This window comes from Herpailurus yagouaroundi, unplaced genomic scaffold, assembly GCF_014898765.1.
Source record: "Herpailurus yagouaroundi ecotype Mexico unplaced genomic scaffold, PumYag 139, whole genome shotgun sequence".
Taxonomy (NCBI): domain Eukaryota; kingdom Metazoa; phylum Chordata; class Mammalia; order Carnivora; family Felidae; genus Herpailurus; species Herpailurus yagouaroundi.
The window spans coordinates 5,583,438-5,603,959 of NW_024412394.1; the positions used below are offsets into that span (position 1 = coordinate 5,583,438).

The 20,522-nt window shown below is 38.1% G+C and overlaps 1 protein-coding gene across 1 annotated transcript in view; it reads left to right on the top strand.

The window, feature by feature from the left end:
• DNAH8 (dynein axonemal heavy chain 8) overlaps positions 1 to 20,522 on the top strand; it is a 315,252-nt gene that overhangs the window by 105,773 nt on the left and 188,957 nt on the right. Inside the window, exons 28-33 of the mRNA XM_040473119.1 lie at positions 6,008 to 6,204; positions 6,785 to 6,911; positions 9,769 to 10,004; positions 12,091 to 12,195; positions 17,299 to 17,412; positions 18,747 to 18,809. Coding sequence (XP_040329053.1) covers positions 6,008 to 6,204; positions 6,785 to 6,911; positions 9,769 to 10,004; positions 12,091 to 12,195; positions 17,299 to 17,412; positions 18,747 to 18,809 — 842 coding nt within the window. The remainder of the gene's footprint in view (positions 1 to 6,007; positions 6,205 to 6,784; positions 6,912 to 9,768; positions 10,005 to 12,090; positions 12,196 to 17,298; positions 17,413 to 18,746; positions 18,810 to 20,522) is intronic.

Sequence of the window (20,522 nt, forward strand, 5' to 3'; positions counted from 1 at the left end):
TCTAAAGATCATCCAACAAATCTAGAAATGACTATTAGAACTAATAGGTTCAGTAATGTTTTTGTGTAAGAGACCAACATACAAAAGTGTTTCTTTTTTTTTTTTTTCAACGTTTATTTATTTTTGGGACAGAGAGAGACAGAGCATGAACGGGGGAGGGGCAGAGAGAGAGGGAGACACAGAATCGGAAACAGGCTCCAGGCTCCGAGCCATCAGCCCAGAGCCCGACGCAGGGCTCCAACTCCCGGACCGCGAGATCGTGACCTGGCTGAAGTCGGACGCTTAACCGACTGCGCCACCCAGGCGCCCCCAAAAGTGTTTCTACAATGACTAATAATTCAACTAGAATGTAATAGCATTATATGCCAATTATATCTCAATAAAGCTGGACAGAATGTAATAGAAAAAAATAGGTTTTCAATAGCCACAAAACCATAAAGTACTTAATAGATAAATGTAAAAAATATTTGCACAGCATTTTTGGAGAAAATAATTATTATTGAATAGCATAATCGAAGATAGGAATAAACCTACAACCTGAAGAACTCAATTTTTTAATTTGCAAATTCAGTACAATTCCAATGAAATCACAACAGAACTTTTTCTATAATTTGTCAAATTAATTTTAATTACTTTTTCAAAATTATGTGGAAGTGCAAAAAGCCAAAAATAGCTCAAAATATTTATGAAGAAAAACAGGGTAGGGGTCCTGTCCTGCCACATAGGAAGAAGTATTATTAAGCCAGACTAATTAAGACAATTTCTTAATGGTCCAAGGATAGATAATAGATTAATGAAATGGGACAGAGGGTGCAGGAACACTCATATGTATGAAAATTAGATATATAACACAGGTAGACTTACAAATCAGGGGGGAAAGAATGTGCTATTTATTTAATAAATGATACTAAGAACTTTTATCCATATGGAAAAACTTAAATTACATCACAAAAGTATCTCAAGGGGTGCCTGGGGAGCTCAGTTGGTTAAGTGTCCAATTCTTGATTTCAGCTCAAGTCATGATCTCATGGTTCATGGGGTAGAGGCCCATGTTGGGCTCTGTGCTGGCAGTGGGAAGCCTGCTTGGGATTCTCTCTCTTTCTCTCTGTGTCTCTCTCTGCCCTTCCCTCACTCATGCTTGCTCTCTCTCTCTCAAAATAAACAATAAACAATAAAAGTATCTTAAATTCATATCCATTATTCTATATTCTATAACACTGTTAAAAATATATGTATTCTGGGGCGCCTGGGTGGCGCAGTCGGTTAAGCGTCCGACTTCAGCCAGGTCACGATCTCGCAGTCCGTGAGTTCGAGCCCCGCGTCAGGCTCTGGGCTGATGGCTCGGAACCTGGAGCCTGTTTCCGATTCTGTGTCTCCCTCTCTCTCTGCCCCTCCCCCGTTCATGCTCTGTCTCTCTCTGTCCCAAAAATAAATAAATGTTGAAAAAAAAATTAAAAAAATATATATACGTAATCTATTACACTGTTGGAGTCAAACATAACACCATATATTTATGACATTAGGGTAGGGAAAAATTCTTGAGACCTACAAAGCTCAAACCACAGAAGAAAATATGTTTAAATTTGACTTCTTTATATTTAAAAACATTCTTTAAAGGATCCTTACTTTTAATGACAATGCTGGAACCCTTACCCAAATGTTAGCAAATTGTATTCAGAAACATATAAAAAGGAGGCTATATTATAACCAAAAGAGGTTTATCCCAGAAATAAAAGATTTAAAAAAAATACATCCTGTTAATAGAATAAAGGACAAAATCACATGATTACCTCAGTAGACACAGAGAAAGAATTTGTCAAAATCTACCTCTTTCATGTTAAACTTAAGAGTGTGGGGATAGAATTGAACTTCTTCAACCTGATAAAGGGCAACTGTGAAGAACTTAGAGCCAACATCATACTTAATGGTGAAAGACTAAATTATTTCCCCTAAGATCAGGAGCAAGTTAAGAAAGCTGGCTTTCCCTACATCTATTCAACATTATACTGGAGATTCAATCCCGTGGATTTAATAAGAAATTAAAGATATGCAGATTAGAAAGGAAGAAGCAAAACTGACTTTATTTAACATACAACATTATCTTGTATGTAAAAACATCCTCAGGAATACATGCACATACAAAACTGTTAGAATTAATAAATGAGTTCAGCAAGGATGCAGGATATAAGATCGACATACAGAGCTCAATTGTATTTCTAACTACTTGGAATGAACAATCTGAAAATGAAATTAAGAAGACAATTTCATTCATAATACTATCGTAGAGAATAAATTTAACCGAAGAAGTGTAGGGGCCTGTACATCGGAAGCTACAAAACATTGCTGAAAGGTAACACCATGTTCATGGATTGGAAGAAGACTCAGTACTGCTAAGATAGCCATTCTCCCAAATTGATCTATAGATTTGGTGGACTTTCTATCAAAATTTAGAAAGCTGTTTTGCAGAAATTGAGTTGATCCTAAAATTTGAATAGGAAATAGGGAAATGCGAGGAAAATAGCCAAAATTAGTTTGAAAAAGGATAATAGAGCTGGAATACTTGATTTCAAAACATACTACAGAGTTATAATAATCAAAGCAGTGCAGTATTGGCCTAAAGATAGGCATGTAGATCAGTGGGACAGACTAGGCAATCTAGAAATAAACTTTAGAGTCAGCTGACTTTCTGAAAGGATATGAAGTAAAAAAATGGGGCAAGTGATTGTCTCTTCAACACACAGTGCTGGAACAATTAGATACACATATGCAAAAAAAAAAAATGAAGTTGGACTCTTAAACCATGCAAAGGAATTAACTCAAAGTCAATTATACAAGGACTAAAGCTATAAAAATTTCTTTAGAAAGAAATTTAAAAATTTTAAGAAATTAGTGATTTGGGGTTATATAAAAATTTCTCAGGTATGACAGCAAAAACATGATCCATGACAAGGAGAATGGACAAACTGGACTTCAGTCAAAGTAAACACGGTTGCTCTTCAAAAGACACTATTCAAAACATTAAAAAGGGAAGCCATATATTTGGAGAAAATATTTGCAATGCATACATCTGGCATAAAGTACTTGTATTCAGAATATATAAAAAACTCAAACTGAATAATAAGACTATCTCCCTCCCCAAATTGTCAGAAGATTAGTTCAACAAAGAAGGTGCATGAATGGTTAAAAAACACATGAAAAGATGCTCAACTCCGTTAGTATTAGGGAAATACACGTTAAAACTATGATGATACACCACAGCACACCTATTAGAATGGATAAACATTTTTAATAATCTTCAATACCAATTGTTGATAAAGAGCCTGAAACTTTAAGGCATCGCTGGTGGGAATGTACATAAAGGTACAGCCACTTTGGAACCAGTTTGGCACGTCCTTAAAAAGTTGAACATACCTGTACCATTTGGCTCAGGAATTCCACCCCTAGGAATTTATCCAAGACAAATGAAATCATATGTCTGTGTAAAGATGTGAATGTTTATGCTGCATTATTTGTTAATAGCTTCAAATTGCTAGCAAACCAGATGTCTAAAAACTGATCAATGGATAAACAAAATGAGGTATATCTACACAGTGGGATGCTTCTGTGCGATAAAAGGGAAACAACTACCAGGACATGCAACATTAGTTACTTAGTTAATTCAGCCAAATACCGTGTACTTTCTTTGGCTTTAATTTTGATTAAAATTAAAACAAAAGAGCAAATGAGTGACGTGGTCTTAGAGGGGACTGGCAAATTCACCAGGGATGCCCTTTTTAGAGATGCTTCTCAGCTTCAGCTAATTATTGCCATGCAGGAACATGGACCCTGTACTACCAGATTAAATCTTTAAAAAAAAAATTTTAACGTTTATTCATTTTTGAGAGACAGAGAGAGACTGAGCATGAGTGGGGTAGGGAGCATGAGCGGGGTAGGGGCAGACACAAACACACACACAAAGACACACACGCACACACGCACGCACAGAATCCACAGCAGACTTCAGGCTCTGAGATGTCAGCATAGAACCCAATGTGGGGCTTGAACCCACAAATTGTGAGATCATGACCTGAGCTGAAGTCAGATGCTCAATTGACCAAGCCCCCCAGGCACCCCCCAGATTAAACCTTTTTAATTTTTTTTTGCATATATTTATTTTTGAGAGATAGAGACAGCATGAGCAGGGGAGGGGCAGAGAGGGAGACAGAATCAGAAGCAGGCTCCAGGCTCTGAGCTGTCAACACAGAGCCTGATGCAGGGCTCGAACCCATGAACCGTGAGATCATGACCTGAGCCAGAGTCGGACGCTTAACCGACTGAGACACTCAGGCGCCCCAAGATTAAACCTTTTTAAAAGAGAAGTTGAAAATCTGGAATTGCACATGAAATATCATGATTTTTAATTGTTCACAACTGTTTTGAAAAAGTAAGGCATTGTTTGGACCAAATAAAAGTATTTGTATAGTCTCTGATGGGGAATACTTGACAGTTTTGATCCAGGCAGTGACATGATCAGATTTTGGCAAGAGATGTTTATGGTAGTGGCTAATAGTGATTGCATGATCTCTATATACCGGATGCTGAGCTGAGGACAAACATAAATTGTCTCATTTAATCCTCACAAGTATTTCCATGAAGACTGAAAAGATTGCAGCTGCTCTGGAAAAGTGTGGAGGTTCCTCAAAAAATTAAAAATAGATCTACCCTGTGACCCCGCAATAGCACTGCTAGGAATTTACCCAAGGGATACAGGAGTGCTGATGCATAGGGACACTTGTACCCCAGTGTTTATAGCAGCACTTTCAACAATGGCCAAATTATGGAAAGAGCCTAAATGTCCATCAACTGATGAATGGATAAAGAAGTTGTGGTTTATATATACAATGGAATACTACTTGGCAATCAGAAAGAATGAAATAAGGCCTTTAGTGGCAACATGGATGGAACTGGAGAGTGTTATGCTAAGTGAAATAAGTCATACAGAGACAGGTACCATATGTTTTCACTCTTATGTGGATCCTGAGAAGCTTAACAGAAGACCATGGGGGAGGGGAAGGAGAAAAAAAAGAGAGGGAGCGAGGCAAACCATAAGAGACTCTTAAAAACTGAGAATAAACTGAAGGTTGATGGGGGGTGGGAGGGAGGGGAAAGTGGGTGATGGGCATTGAGGAGGGCACCTGTTGGGATGAGCACTGGGTGTTGTATGGAAACCAATTTCACAATAAATTTCATATTAAAAAAAAACTGGCCAAAGGTTATATGGGTAATAAGTATGGTGCATCTCTTTTAACCACCATACTGTTCTATAGAGCAACAATTTTAGCTCTTTTGACCTTTCTTTCCTTGAAGGACTTATGCGGCGGTGGGGTGGGGATGTTTAATCAGTGTCTTTAAGTTATGTTCTCTGAAAGCAATTTTCCCACATTAAAGAAATCTAGGCCTCAAAATCTGACACAGTGGTTTAGGCAAGCCATAGGAGACTCATAAATACAGAGAACAAACTGAGGGCTGCTGGAGGGGTGTTGGATGGGGGGATGGGTTTAATGGGTGATGGGCTTTAAGGAGGGCACTGTTCGGGATGAGGACTGGGTGGTGTTATATGCAAGTGATGAATCACGGGAATCTACTCCTGAAGCCAAGACTACACTGTATGTCAACTAACTTGAATTTAAATAATAATAATAAAAAAAAGAAAATCCAGCTTGAAAGAAGTCTGTAAATATTAAAATTGATAATATTTGAAGTTGCATATAGAAGTTATCTCTCGGGGCGCCTGGGTGGCTCAGTCGGTTGGGCGGCCGACTTCGGCTCAGGTCATGATCTCACGGTCTGTGAGTTCGAGCCCCGCGTCGGGCTCTGTGCTGACGGCTCAGAGCCTGGAGCCTGTTTCAGATTCTGTCTCTCCCTCTCTGACCTTCCCCCATTCATGCTCTGTCTCTCTCTGTCTCAAAAATGAATAAACGTTAAAAAAAAAAAAAAGTTATCTCTCTATAAAACCATCTGTTTTCAGAGCCTGTGGAAGAAGTAATTACTGCAAGAAAGCTGAAGAATTTTTATCCAGGGGTAGCGGAGCACAAGGATATTTCCAAATTGGTCCTCCTCCTTTCTTCCTCTGTGAATTCTCTACGGAAGGTGGCTCATGAGGCCTTGCAGGACTTTAAAAAGTACAAGACGCTCTGGACAGAGGACCGAGACGTGAAAGTGAAGGTGTATTTTGGCTACTTGTGATGCAGTTTGGGTTTGAATTGTTTATATCTAACGTGTGTGAGAGAAGCAGGAAAGTATCAGAATGATGACAGGAACTCATGAGCAGAGGTCAAGAACCTGAAAAGGCCAAGAATCTAACATAGTGGATTTTGTGCCGTACTCACAGTGACACTCTGAGGCAACTGAGGGTAATGAGGCTCAGGCAGGTTTCGGTTTAATTTGTGTAAACAGTTGGGTACCAGTTATGTTCCAGACATTCAGAGGCTGGGTATTCAAGGGCATGTCACGCTTACATAGATTCAACTGTATTTTTGGTTAGAGACTTAAGGACACATGAATAACTCAGTTAGTTACTCATGGTGGACTATGAAATTCCCTCACTTGGCCTCATCTCCTCATCTTCTGGTACTACCAGTTCATCCCTCTCTTTACTGAGCTACTGGCCTGACATGCAAGTGGAAAAATATATAAGGAAAAAAAAAAGAAAGAAAAAGAAAAAAAAAAAAAAGAGAAAAAGCAGTGTGAAATTTATACTGTCCAAAAATTAAAGAAAACATTGTTTCCTGTTTCCTTACTACAGGAGTTTTTGGCTAACAACCCCTCTCTGACTGAAATCAGATCAGAAATTCTACACTTTGCTACTTTTGAACAGGAGATTGATGAGTTGAAGCCTATTATTGTTGTAGGAGCACTTGAACTGCATACAGGTATTTTTAAAATGTGATGTAAAGTGTCTGTATTTTCATATGAAATGTTACGTTATGTAGAAAGCAGTTACTAAGCTACCTTTCGTATACATATATGGTATACATATATACATGCATATACGTTATATATAGTATGTATGTTATATAATATATTATTATATGTTCTTTGTACATAATATACAAGGGTGGCTTAATACAGTCAATACACTGCCCAAGTCCTCAATTGGCAAACAACTAAACTACACTTGAAACACTTCTTGGGGTTACTATGAGGAGGGAGTTGTATACATGAGATAGGAAGGAGTCAGACAGTTTGAGGTTTCCTGAGAAGCTAATCCATTTGGGATTAGAATATCACAGGATGATGAGACAGCCATTCAATATCTGAGATACAAAGCCCAAGCTAATTTTACTGACTACAAGACTAAGGGAGAGCTGTGCTGCTCAGGCACAGTGTTCTCCACAGAGCACACTGCCCCATCTCATATAGGGTGTCTGGGCGGCATGGAGCTCAAGCACTATGGGTGTAGATAGGTTAACATCACCTGTAGAAGGATGCTTACTCAGGTGAGACTGTTGTTGATGGGTTGGTGCTCAGAGGTGGGCTTATTGAATATGTTCTTTTTGATTGGTTGACATTCAGAAGGGAGGGGCTGATGCTGATTGGTTGGCAAAAGCATGAGAATTGAGGTCTGTTGGTCTGCGGTTTGGGTTTAAAACTGGGTTGTGGTGGCTCCTTATTGCCATGGTTACAGAGATACAATCAATGTTGCTTGAAGTTTGTGAGAAGATTTTATTCTCAGGAGATATTCGAATGACCTATTTTACAACAACTATCCATTGTAAGTAGATTTGCAGGTCTATCCTTAAGGAGTAAGTGTAACTGACTCTCAGATTTGACTATCAAGGTTACCTGACCTCTTTAACTGCCGTCTCTTCTGCTGATGATAATGACAGTGCCCACCTCATGAACTACTTTATTTAAAAAAAAATTTTTTTTTAAACATTTATTTATTTTTGAGACAGAGAGAGACAGAGCATGAACGGGGGGAGGGCCAGAGAGAGAGGGAGACACAGAATCTGAAGCAGGCTCCAGGCTCTGAGCTGTCAGCACAGAGCCCGACGCGGGGCTTGAACTCACGGACCGGGAGATCGTGACCTGAGCGAAGTCGGACGCTCAACCAACTGAGCCACCCAGGCGCCCCATCATGAACTACTTTATATGAGACACTTGACATAGTACTTGACAAGTAGTTGAGTTCAATAAATATTAAGTGCTATTATTATATCTATCAAGAAGGTATTTAATTTGGGGAAGAATCACAAGCACTTGGAGGGGATATTCAGTTAGAAACCAGAAACTATACCTCAGGGGCAATCATTCCAAGAACTGTAGACTTTTGGAAAATTAATTTGCCTATTATTATTACTATCATTTAAACTTCCCATTTGTTTTCTCATAGTGGTTAGTGCTGTGATTCCTCATACACAAATCAACTCTAGCACAGTGTGAGAGTTGGTTGGTGGCTTGATTTTTGAGAAAGGAAACTGAAAAATGGGATAGGTGGCAACAGTTCTGAAGAAAGGGGAAGGAGGGCTGAATGCTCGGGGCCTGAGGAAAAGGAGAAGAGAGGTCCATGAGGTGCAGACCTCATGAGATAAGATCTCACAGCTTCAACCCACAGGTTGACTGTGCGTCTCTTTTCATGCTGCTGTCTCCTCAGCTCCCTAGTCCTCTCAGTCTGTTGGGAATTGCAGGGGAAGCGATCATGTTTCAAGCATGGCAGGGCTGGGTGTTTGAGAGGTACCAAGAGAGGAAAAGAGGAATGTGTGAGGATTGTTAAGATAGAGTTGACTTTAGAACTGCTTTGTTTTCAAGGAACAGAAACCTCTCTGAGCTTTTTTATGAGAAAACCGTATATCCCAGAATCCAAGAGGCAACTGGGCCTTAGGTATGAACCAGAACCGGGGACAGTACAGGAAGCTGAGGAAATCCACTCTCTCTGCCTCTCATTTCTTCTTCCCTCTGTGCATGACTTTTTCTGCTTCCCAGACCACATGGTTCCCCCTCAAGTCTCATTCCAAACAAGAAAAGGATTCTGAATGTCAGATAAAAGGTCAGGATTGACTGGGACAATCAGGCCCAGGTACAAGGTCAGGTTATACACATTCTCTAATATGTGGATGAGGTAGGGAGTGGAATAATGGGAAAACGAGGACAAGTTTGGCAGACAAAAGAATATATTACACTCCACTTTGTGGGGTTACCTAGAAGAATATGGAGGACTGAATGAGGGCTGCTAACGGGATGACCAGAAACAGAGCAAAGTTCACCTTGGGCAGTGCTAGAACTAATTTCGAAAATTCTTCTCCAGGGGCGCCTGGGTGGCGCAGTCGGTTAAGCGTCCGACTTCAGCCAGGTCACGATCTCGCGGTCCGTGAGTTCGAGCCCCACGTCGGGCTCTGGGCTGATGGCTCGGAGCCTGGAGCCTGTTTCCGATTCTGTGTCTCCCTCTCTCTCTGCCCCTCCCCCGTTCATGCTCTGTCTCTCTCTGTCCCCAAAATAAATAAACGTTGAAAAAAAAAATTAAAAAAAAAAAAAAAGAAAATTCTTCTCCATAGACTCTAGTGTCCTTCTCATGTACAGCTTAACATACTCTATAGGGAGAGGAATTGCATCTTCAAAATGTAGTAACTTTATAGCACATTTAATTTAGACTACATTTCAAGTGTTCAGTAACCACATGTCTCTAGTGATCATCAAATAGGGCAGTACAGTGATGGATGCTCAGATTAGACATGAAGTAAATAGTTTCAGTATGTCAGTTGTATTCTGATCTTTTTTCCTCTTCCCCAGGGCCAATGAAATTGGCCTTATCAATTGAGGCTAAAGCATGGAAGATGTTACTCTGTCGATATTTGAATGAAGAATACAAAAAGAAAATGTCAGACATGATAGCATTCATCAATGAATACTTGAAAAAGTTATCTAGACCTATCCGTGATTTAGATGATGTCAGATTTGCAATGGAAGCCTTAGCATGTATCCGTGATAATGAAATTCAAATGGACATGACTTTGGGACCAATTGAAGTAAGAAATGATTGCATTTTTTTTCTTTCTGGAGATGCTTTTCAAAAAAAGAGAGAGGGGTACTTGAGGGGCTCAGTTGGTTAAGTGTCTGACTTCAGCTCAGGTCATGATCTTGTGGCTTGTGAGTTCGAGACTTGTATCAGACTCTGTGCTGACAGCTCAAAGCATGGAGCCTGCTTTGGATTCTGTGTCTCCCTCTCTCTGCCCCTCCCCTGCTCGCACTCTGTCTCCCTATCTGTCTCAAAAATAAATAAACATTTAAAAAATTATTAAAAAATTTAAAAAGACACAAACACACACACACACACGAAAATTGATCCTGTTAACATACTTCATCTATTTTATGGCATAGTCTGCCTCTTTCTCCTTTCTGATTTGATGTCGTTGGAGGGATTTTGACAATTATCAACAGTGAACAGTATACAAAGGAATATTGATATTTAATAATGCTGAATTGGTCTAGACAGTGTTCAGTTTTTTATGGTAACACCAACATTTTACAGAAATGAATGGTTTTGTGCTTTCATGTCAGTCCTGACATGATAGCCAAGTTCCCCAAATATCTTTAGCTTTCTTTAGAAACCACTTACAGGTCTCACTCCTGATCAATGGCATACTAGGGCAACATGGTGAGAGCAGTACACTTAGGCTCAATAGTAAACTGTTGGAACTAAGATCAGAAATATTTTTAGGGTAGAGTACTGTATTAGTTTCCTACTGCAGCTATAACCAATTACCATAAACTTAATGGCTTAAAACAACATAAATGTATTATGTTATAGTTCTACAGATCCTAAGTCTGAAAATGGATTTTATGGGGCTAAAATCAAGATGTCAGCAGAGCTGTATTCTTTCTGGAGGCTCTTAGGGAGGGGGGATTCCATTCCTTGCCTTTTCTAGCTCCTAGAGGCCACCTCTATTCCTTGGCTCACAGCCCCTTCCAGCAGTGGTGTCACTCCTGCCCCTGCTTCACCTTCACATCTCTGATTCTACTCTCCGGCCTCCCTCTTGCCCTTATATGGACCTTTGTGGTTACATGGGGCCCACCCAGTTTACCCAGGACAATCTGCCCATCTCAAGTTTTTTAAACATAATCACATTTGCAAATTTCCTTTTGCCGTGTAAAGTAACATAGTCATAGGTTGTGGAGATTAGGATGCAGACAACACTGGAGAGGCCATTATTTTGTGTACTACAAGTATTTTATGACTCATATTTAAATTCCTGGCTCATGCTGATAATAAAAATCAGAGTCTTAGTTTATTTTATGACTCTTTTTAAAAAAATTCTCTAAATTAAATCTAAATTTAAATTTAAATTCAAATTCTGTAAGGAACATTCTCCCTTATTCCCCAAAATACCTGCGGGATTGGCATTCTCACTGCCTCTGTTTGGTATGCCAGTGCTCATAGTCGAGTATTGCCTTCTAAAAACCATTTAGTGTTCATACTCTCTGGTAGCTAATGCACTTCATATCTTTAATACCTCTTTAAATCTTAGTGTTTGGGAATTTTTGATGCCTGACCATCCATTCCTCAAGATTTAACAAATTATCGTTACATTTTTTCTTGACTACAGAAACTTTATTCTTCAGCATAAATTCTTTTAGTAAATCATTTGCCAGTTCATTCCTCTGGTCATTCAAGTCTCTCTTCTTCAGAATATCTCCCATATCATTGTTTCATTCTATTTTTTACATAGCCAGCCCTTATTTGAATAGAGTAATGAGAAGATATTTTGCATGGTGTTGCACAAGATCAAGGAGGAGAGAGAGGCAGAATATGATTCTAGGGACATTTTCTAGGATAGTATTTCCTAGAAATACTAGGATCTGCCCACATCTCCATCAGAATCACTTAGGTGCTTACTAAATGCAGATTTCAGGACCGAGGATCTAGAGTAAATATCTGGTATCAGTTAGAATCTAGAGGCACTTTTTATACACGTTTAATTTAGGAACCACTCTTCTGGAATGTACTGTCTTCTTCTAAGAATGGGGAGAATAGCAATGTGTTTTTGAAGGAATCTAAATCATTTGTCAGTTGCTTTCCTTGTGATGTTTCTGAACTCTACTCCCACTCTCCAGGAAGCCTATGCTATTTTAAACAGATTTGAAGTTGAAGTAACCAAAGAAGAATCAGAAGCAGTTGACACCTTGAGATACTCTTTCAACAGATTGCAGAGCAAAGCTGTAAGTACAAATTTAATTCTTATTTTTTTTAGAAGTCCCTATCTCTAGAAAATTTTTTTTCATACATTTTAAAGCTTAAATATATATATTTTGAGAGCTTTATTGAGATATAATTTACATACCATAAAATTTACTATTTCAAAGTATATGAAAAGCGATTTTTAGTATATTCATAGAGTCACATAACCACCATTATTATCTACTTTTAGGACACTTTCATATTCCCAAGAGAAACCCCATACTCACTAGCAACCACTTCTTCTTCCTCTTACCCCAGTCACTAGCAACCACAAATTCACTTTTTTGTCTCTGTGGATTTGTCTTTTCTGGACATTAATATAGATGGAATCATACGATATGTAGCCTTTTGTGACTGGCTTCTTTCATTTAGCATAATGTTTTGAAGTTTATCCATGTTGTCCTATGTACCATGACTTTATTTCCCTAGTGTCTAATGATGTTGAGCATCATATATTTATTGGCCATTCATCCATCTTGTCTGGAGAAATGTGAACTTAAATACTTTGCTATTTATTTATTTATTTATTTATTTATTTTTAATGTTTATTTATTTTTGAGAAAGAGAGAGCGAGAATGAGCTGGGGAGGGGCAGAGAGAGGGGAGGATAGAGGGTCTGAAGCAGGCTCTGCACTTACAGCAGCGAGCCAGATGCGGGGCTCGAACTCATGAACCGTGAAATCATGACCTGAGCCGAAGTCAGACGCTCAACTGACTGAGCCACCCAGGCACCCTTATACTTTGCTTTTTTAAAAAAAATGAGTTGTCTTTTTATTTTTGAGTTGTAAGAGTTCTTTATATATTTTGGATATAAGTCCTATATCAAAGGATTTGCAAATATTTTCTATCATTCTGTGGGTTGAATTTTCAATTTCATTTTCTTTTTTTTTTCTTTATATTTTTCAAGTTTTTGCTTGAATTCCAGCTAGTTAAGGCATAATGTAATATTAGATATAGGTGTACAATGTAGTGAGCCAGTACTTCCCATTGAACACCCAGTGCTCATCACAACAAGTGCACTCCTTGATCTCCATCACCTGTTTAACCCATCCCCCACCAACCTCTCCTCTGGTAACCATCAATTTGTTTTCTGTCTTTAAGAGTCTGTTTCTTGGTTTGCCTCTGTCTGTCTGTCTTTCTGTCTGTCTCTCACTCTCTCTGTCTCTCTCAATCTCTGTCTCCCCCTTTGCTCATTTGTTTTGTTTCTTAAATTCCACATATGAGTGAAATCATATGGTGTGTGTCTTTGACTGACTTATTTCAGCCCCATCCATGTTGTCAGGGAAATGCAAATCAAAACTACAATGAGATAGCACCTAACGCCTGTCAGACTGGCTAAAATTAACAACACAAGAAACAACAGGTGTTGGCAAGGATGTGGAGAAAGGGGAACCCTCTCGCACTGTTGGTGAGAATGCAAACTTGTGTAGCCACTGTGGAAGACAGTATGGAGGTTCCTCAAAAAAGTTAAAAATGGAACTACTCTATGATTCAGCATTTGCACTATTAGATATTTACCCAAAGGACTAATTCAAAGGGATACATGCACCCCAATATTTATAGCAGCATTATCTACAATAGCTAAATTATGGAAATAGCCCAAGTGTCCATCAACTGATGAATGGATAAAGAAGATATCTTTTCAGTATCTTGACAGTGTCCTTTTTTTCTTTTTTTTTTGTTTTTTTTCCACGTTAAAAGACACATAACATGAAATTTACCATGTTAATCATTTTTAAGAGCACAGTTCAGTGGTATTAAAGACATTCACATTGTTATGCAACCATTACACTATATATCCCTATAATTCCTTTCATGTTGTAAATCTGCAACTCTATGCCTATTAAATAGTAACTCTACATTCTCCCTTCCCCTCAAACCCTGGTAACCACCATTCTACATTCTGTCTCTGAATTTGAAGCACAAATTTTTTAAATTTTGACTTAATTTTTAATAAAGTCCAATTTATCTATTTGTTGTTGTTGTTGCTTGTGTTTTAGTATCATGTCTAGAAAACCTTTGCCAAATCCAGGGTCATGAAGATTTACTACTATGTTTTCTTATGTGAATTTTAGAATTTTAGCCCTTATATTTAGGTTTCTGATACATTGAGTTAATTCTTATATATGGTGTGAGTTAAGGGTTCAACTTCATGCAAAAGCATGTGGGTATCCAGTTGTCTCAGCACCATTTGTTGAAAAGACTGTTCTTTCACCAATGAATTGCCTTGGCACGCTTGTTGAAATCAGTTGACCATAAAAGTAGGGAGTTATTTCTGGACTCTCAATTCTATTCTGTTGCTTCATATGTCTACCCTTATGCCCGTAACCTAATGACTTGATTATTGTAGCCATGTGCAGGGTTTTTCCTTTTAAATAATGGTAAAATACACATAGTGTTTAACATCTTAACTATTTTTAAGTGTAGTTAGTAGTGTTAAGTATATTCACATTGTTGTGCAACCAATCTTCAGAAATTTTTCATCTTATAAAACTTAAATTCTATATGTATTACATAATAATTCATTTCTCTGTTTCCCCAGTCCCTGGCAACCACCATTCTGCTTTCTGCCTCTATAAGTTTGACTACTTTTGGTACCTCATATAAGTAGAATCATGCAATCTTTTTGTGACTGGCTTATTTCAGTTAGCATAATGTCCTCAAGGTTCATCCATGTTGTAACATGTGTCAGAATTTCCTTCCTTTTCAAGTCGGACTAATATTCCATTATGTGTATATGCCACATTTTGTTTATTCATTCATCTCTCAGTGGACACTTGGATTGCTTCCATCTTTTGGCCATTGTGAATAATGCTGCCATGAACATGAAAGTGCAGATATCTCTTTGAGACCCCACTTTAAATTCTTTTGTATAGATATCCAGGAATAGAAATTCTGTATCATATACTTTCCATTTTTAAGTTTTTGAGATCCACTCTACTGTTTTCCATATCAGCTGCACCGTTTTACATTCCCAGCAACAGTGCAAAAAGGTTCCAATTTCTTCACATCCTTGTCAGCACTTGTTATGTTCTGTTTCCTTGATAGTGGGCATCCTATTGGGTGAGGTGGTATGTCGTTGTGGTTTTGATTTGCACTTCCCTTATGATACAGAACATTGATCATCTTTTTATATGCTTGCTGGCCATTTGTATATTGTCTTTGGGAAAAAGTCTAGTCAAGTCCTTTGCCTATTTTAGAATTGAGTTGTTTGTGGTTTTTGTTGTTGTTGTTGAGTTGTAGGAATTCTCTACTCTGGATATTAACTCCTATCAGGTATATGATTTACAAATATTTTCTCCTACCCCATAGGATCCCAATTCACTCTATTTATTGTGTTCTTATAATTCCATTTATTTCTGTAAAGTAGGTAGTGATATCCCTCTTCCATTTTTAATTTTAGTTAATTTGAGTAATTTTTCTCCTTTATTCTTGGTTAGTCTAGGTAAAGGTTTGTCAATTCTGTTGATCTTTTCAAAGAAGAAACTTTTAGTTTGTTGATTTTCTCTATTGTTTTCCTATTCTCTGTATCATTTATCTGTGCTGTAATTTTTATTATTTCCTTCTGCTTGTTTTGCATTTAGTTTGTTCTTCTTTGCCTGGTTTGTTAAGGTGGATGGTTAGGTTACTGATTTGAGATTTTTTTCTTTTAATGCAGGTATTTATACCTATATATTTCTCTCTAAGCGTTTTTGAAGTTGGTAAACATTTACACAGTTAAACATTAAAAATGAACTTGAAGGGTGGGTCCAGATTCTTTAATTATAGTGAAAATTTTTATTGAATGTTAATTAAACATTGGATTAAAATTCCTTATTTATGGAGAGATTTGTCCCTGAGATGAAGCAAGACAGAGTTGCAAGGATACAGAGCTCAAATTGGGGTCATGACTCATGATTCCAGCTCTGCCACCAGCCAATTAGGTGACCTTATGCAAGTTAATAACCCTTCTTTCTCAATTTCTTCATGTGATCATTCAGGAACATACTAGGAATTTTTTATGTGTGATTATGAGGCTCCCTTGATGTAATGTGTATAAAATGCTTTTTCAATACTCATGTTTATCTAAATTCATGTTTAGTATTGACTAATCACTTATTTTAAAAAATGATTGATGATTTAGTCAGAGAAGTGCATCTTGGGAAGGAAAGGGAGAACCCTCCACTGAGATTTAGTGAAGCTCAACTTTCTGTTATTGTTCAATGGGAAAGATTCACTCAGGTTGTTCTACGTCCTTAACTGTTAGTGTTAAGCCTATTGACGCATCCTTTTACTACAATCATGCATAATCTTAAAGTAGCATAGGCAGATGCTGTTGTCCAGAACAGTTAAGAGCAGGAGCCCTGGAACCACACTGCCAGGTTTTGAATCTTGACCTTGCCTCATGCTGATGCTGGGGTCTTTGGGAGGTTATATTTAGTGTCTCTGTGCCTCAGTTTTCTCACCTGTAAAATGAGTATAATATCAGCACTTACCACACAGGGTTGTTGTGAGGGTTAAATGGGTTAATGTATGTAAAAAGCATGGCAGGTAGTATGAATTAAGTGATAGCTATTATGATTGAAGGTTTAAACAGAAACTTTGAAGAGTATTATAGAGGGCATTCCCCCCCCCCCCTTTTTTTTTAAATACCCAGAGTAATATCACTTTCTTTTAGGTGACTGTTGCAACCACTACAACCATGGGAACCTACTAGAGGTTATTAATCCCAGGTCTTCACCTGGCCCCAGAGCCAGCCTGTGACCCAGATTGGGCCTAAAGCAGTAGCTGTCCCCCTGGCCACAGTGATGGCCTGGACTGGATCAGTCAGAAAACTTTTTCCTAACCGCAGTTACAGAAGCTGGCTTTGCCTCTTAGGTCATGAACTAGAATTATTTGTGTCACCTGTTGGTGGATTTGGGTTATTTATTTCTCTTTTGTTTTTGTTTTTGTCTTTTAAACAACATTGCAGAGACATCCTTGTTCATCCCTGGGCATCTGCAGGATAACAGACTTGCTGGAATAGAATTAGGGCTTTCATTTAAATACATTTAAATACATTTTCATTTAAATACATCTCACGTTGAGTATTCTTTCTTATTCTAGGTTTCTGTGCAAGATGAACTAGTTCAAGTGCAGCCAAAGTTTAAAAGTAATCTTCTTGAGGCCGTGGAAGTTTTTCGTGAGGATGTAATGAACTTCGCAGAAGCGTATGAGATGGTAATCCAAGTATTTGCATACTGTGGGTTAAAATGTTCTGTGGAGTGTTATATGCGATGACAGTGATGAGTCTTGAGAAATACACTGTGATTTGCACATTGTATATAAGAGGCTGTACTTGCATATTTGCAGCTATCTGAAAAACAGGAGATAGCTAGTCCTTTAAGCTTGTTTTATAGAGGAAGAAAGAAGATATAACTGTTAAAAGGAGCAACAGCTTTTGAGATTGTGGAAGGAACCAAAGGGTCTGTTCTTGTCCTTTCTCAGGCCAGAATGCTCATAGTTGCAAATGGAATACTGTTGTTGAGAGGTTGCAAGAGACTATAAATACCATAATACCAGGGCGTTATGCAACTGATCTTTTTTTTTTTTTTTTTTTTTTTTTACTACAGAACCAACAGAGTCATTGAAAATAAATAATCCATGTCACACTTGCTCAGTCCCACAGACTATTCAGCCTAGTATCATGACCAATAACGATCCACCTCTTTGAAGTTAAACTCAAAAGTTGGATATATTCCCTAACATGTGCTACTTTCTTTTAGTGGTCACAGTGGGTCTGGATTCATAAGATAATTTTAAGCCCTTAATAATAATCATAAATGCCTTCTTTTTTTTTTTTTTTTACATGTGCTGAACTTGCCTCTTTTAGTTGGATTTGTTAACATTTTATGGCCCTCGTATTCTATTATACTGGGAATCTAGTCTATTATTTAGCATATCCGTAGTATTCATGATTGTATAGATCATCTGGGGTCCTTTTTGCAACTGTTTTCTGGATGATGGCCACCAGAGACTGCCTTTGGCTTCTTCCAAGTGTTCCACCTACATGCTCCTCTGTTTCCATATTGGGCTGAACCATCGGTGAAAGGAGGCTGTTGTCGGAACTCTAGATCAGTCATTCTAATGAGTAACCACAGCATCATCGTTTACAATCATAAATGACATGAGACAGAGCTCTAGTGGTACAAGCTTCATGCAGGGTGTAATTTTGTCACATTTTTTGTTAGCTATGTCATGGTCCTTTAGAAATGAATGGCAGTTGGAGTGATGTGAATATTCTAAAATTGACAATGGTCATGGTTATACAACTTTGTGAATATAGTAAAAGTCATCAAGTTGTCTGTTTTCAGTGAGAGATTGTATGATATGTGAATTATATCTCAGTAAGGCTGTTACAAAAACTAAATGAAAGCTTCATCTATGGGGCAAAATTTGACCATTTCAATTAAAAATAATGTTTATTGATTTAAAAGGAAATAATAGGTAAACTCAATAAATTGATAAATGCATGCGATTAAGAATTTAAATGGAGATTATATTATTCATTACAGGAAGGACCCATGGTTCCAAATATACCACCCCAAGAAGCTAGCAACAGGCTACAGATATTTCAGGTAAAATTTCATTTTCTGCATATAGAAAATGTGTTGTTAGTCTTTAAAATAATTTTAGGGAAAAATGTATGTGTTCTGTCTTACAGAGGAAAAGTTAATGTTTAAAGTGCATACAGATTTTAATTGTATTCTAGTCTGCTAAATAATGTAATTGATTCCTTTTCTTATATCCCTTCATGCTCTTCTCCACAGAATCTCTCTCTGTATTTTTAGAGAATAAGATTTTGATTTTGAACTTAAGCTTATACCTTATTCTCGTTCCAAACATCTTGTTTGTGTGTTAATGGTAAAAATTCATAGAATAATAAAATGTATGAAAATAATAAAATATATCAAATTTAAAATATTGACAAAAAGTTTCCTTGTCTTCTCTCTGTATCCATTATTTTTCTTCCTTCTGTATCCATGACTTTAAAATTCCCACTTCATTTGCCCTACCTTGGACAATGCTTACTGGGTCAGGCCAACCATTTACTCTCTTTTTCTATGCCCAGAGTGCTGAGCACATCTAGAGAAAAACCACACACCCATTTAGGTTAATGTTTTGTGGATTCATGGATTCCTATGTAAGCCAGCCCCTAAGATTATCTGGAAATTCTCCTCTTTGTTTCTAATCTCTATCCTGTTTTTTGTAGTGGCTGTGCTATATGTTCTCTTTATGTTCCCTATCCCACCTGCACTTGTAGTCATGAAAAAATATTTATCAGATACCTGCTGTGTGTCTTGGTCAATAGAAAGGTGATTAAGAAATGGTTCTTTCTTCTAAGCTGCTAAAATCTGGTAGGGAGACAGACAGCTGGATAGATTGTAATTGCAAAACCATGTGGTGAGCATTGTGATCTAGGTGTGAGAACCAGTGTTAATGGAAACAGACCGATGGGAGCTGATGGGGCAGCCCAGAAAAAGCTTCCTGGAAGAGGAGCCATCTAAGCTGCATCTTGAAGGACTAATGATAATTAGCCAGGGGAAAGAGGAGGGAAAATATATTAGACAGAATTTGTACCTCCCAGAAATGAAGACATAAGCAGGGAGATCTAGGGGAGATGAGAGAGTGAAGTGTGGGGTGCATTGGGCAGAAAGCATAGGGATGAGGGATAGGCAGCACAGTGGGCAGAAATCCTTAGAGAGCCTTGTAGGCTATCATAAGGAGCTTGTAGCCTATCCTAGGGGCTGGAAGGCTCCAAACAGGGAATGATCTGTTCAGATTTGAATTTTTAGAACAGTTGTGTGTTTAAAAGACTTCTCTGGCATTAGTGTGGAGAATGTTTTGGAGGGAGGGTGGTCAGACCGATGGCAGTTTCAGTAATACAAGCAAGAAATAGTAAAGATTGAGACCAACCAGATGCACTTGCAGTAAAAAAGGTTCAGTCAAGTTGAATGGGATCTCTCCAGTCGCAGGTTCTCATGAGACGGGCACTTCAGGCTTTTTCCATCAGAACCAAGTAGAATTTCTCATGTGGTATCGAATTTTCAAGTATCTCCCTTGATTTGAGTGGTTTAAATGGAAAATCCAGACCCAGATAAGAAAAGTGTTTCTCCAGGATCCTTCAAGCAACCGGGAATTGCAGCTGACCCTAGAGGAATAAACTTGTGCAAAGTAGATGAAATCAGCTGTCACAGAACCCACTGTGTGTGCTGCCTGGCTCCAGAGGGGTAGGTCCAGCCCAGTAACTCTGGTGGTTTTCTGTAAGGTAGGCTGTCTGTGCTGGTCAG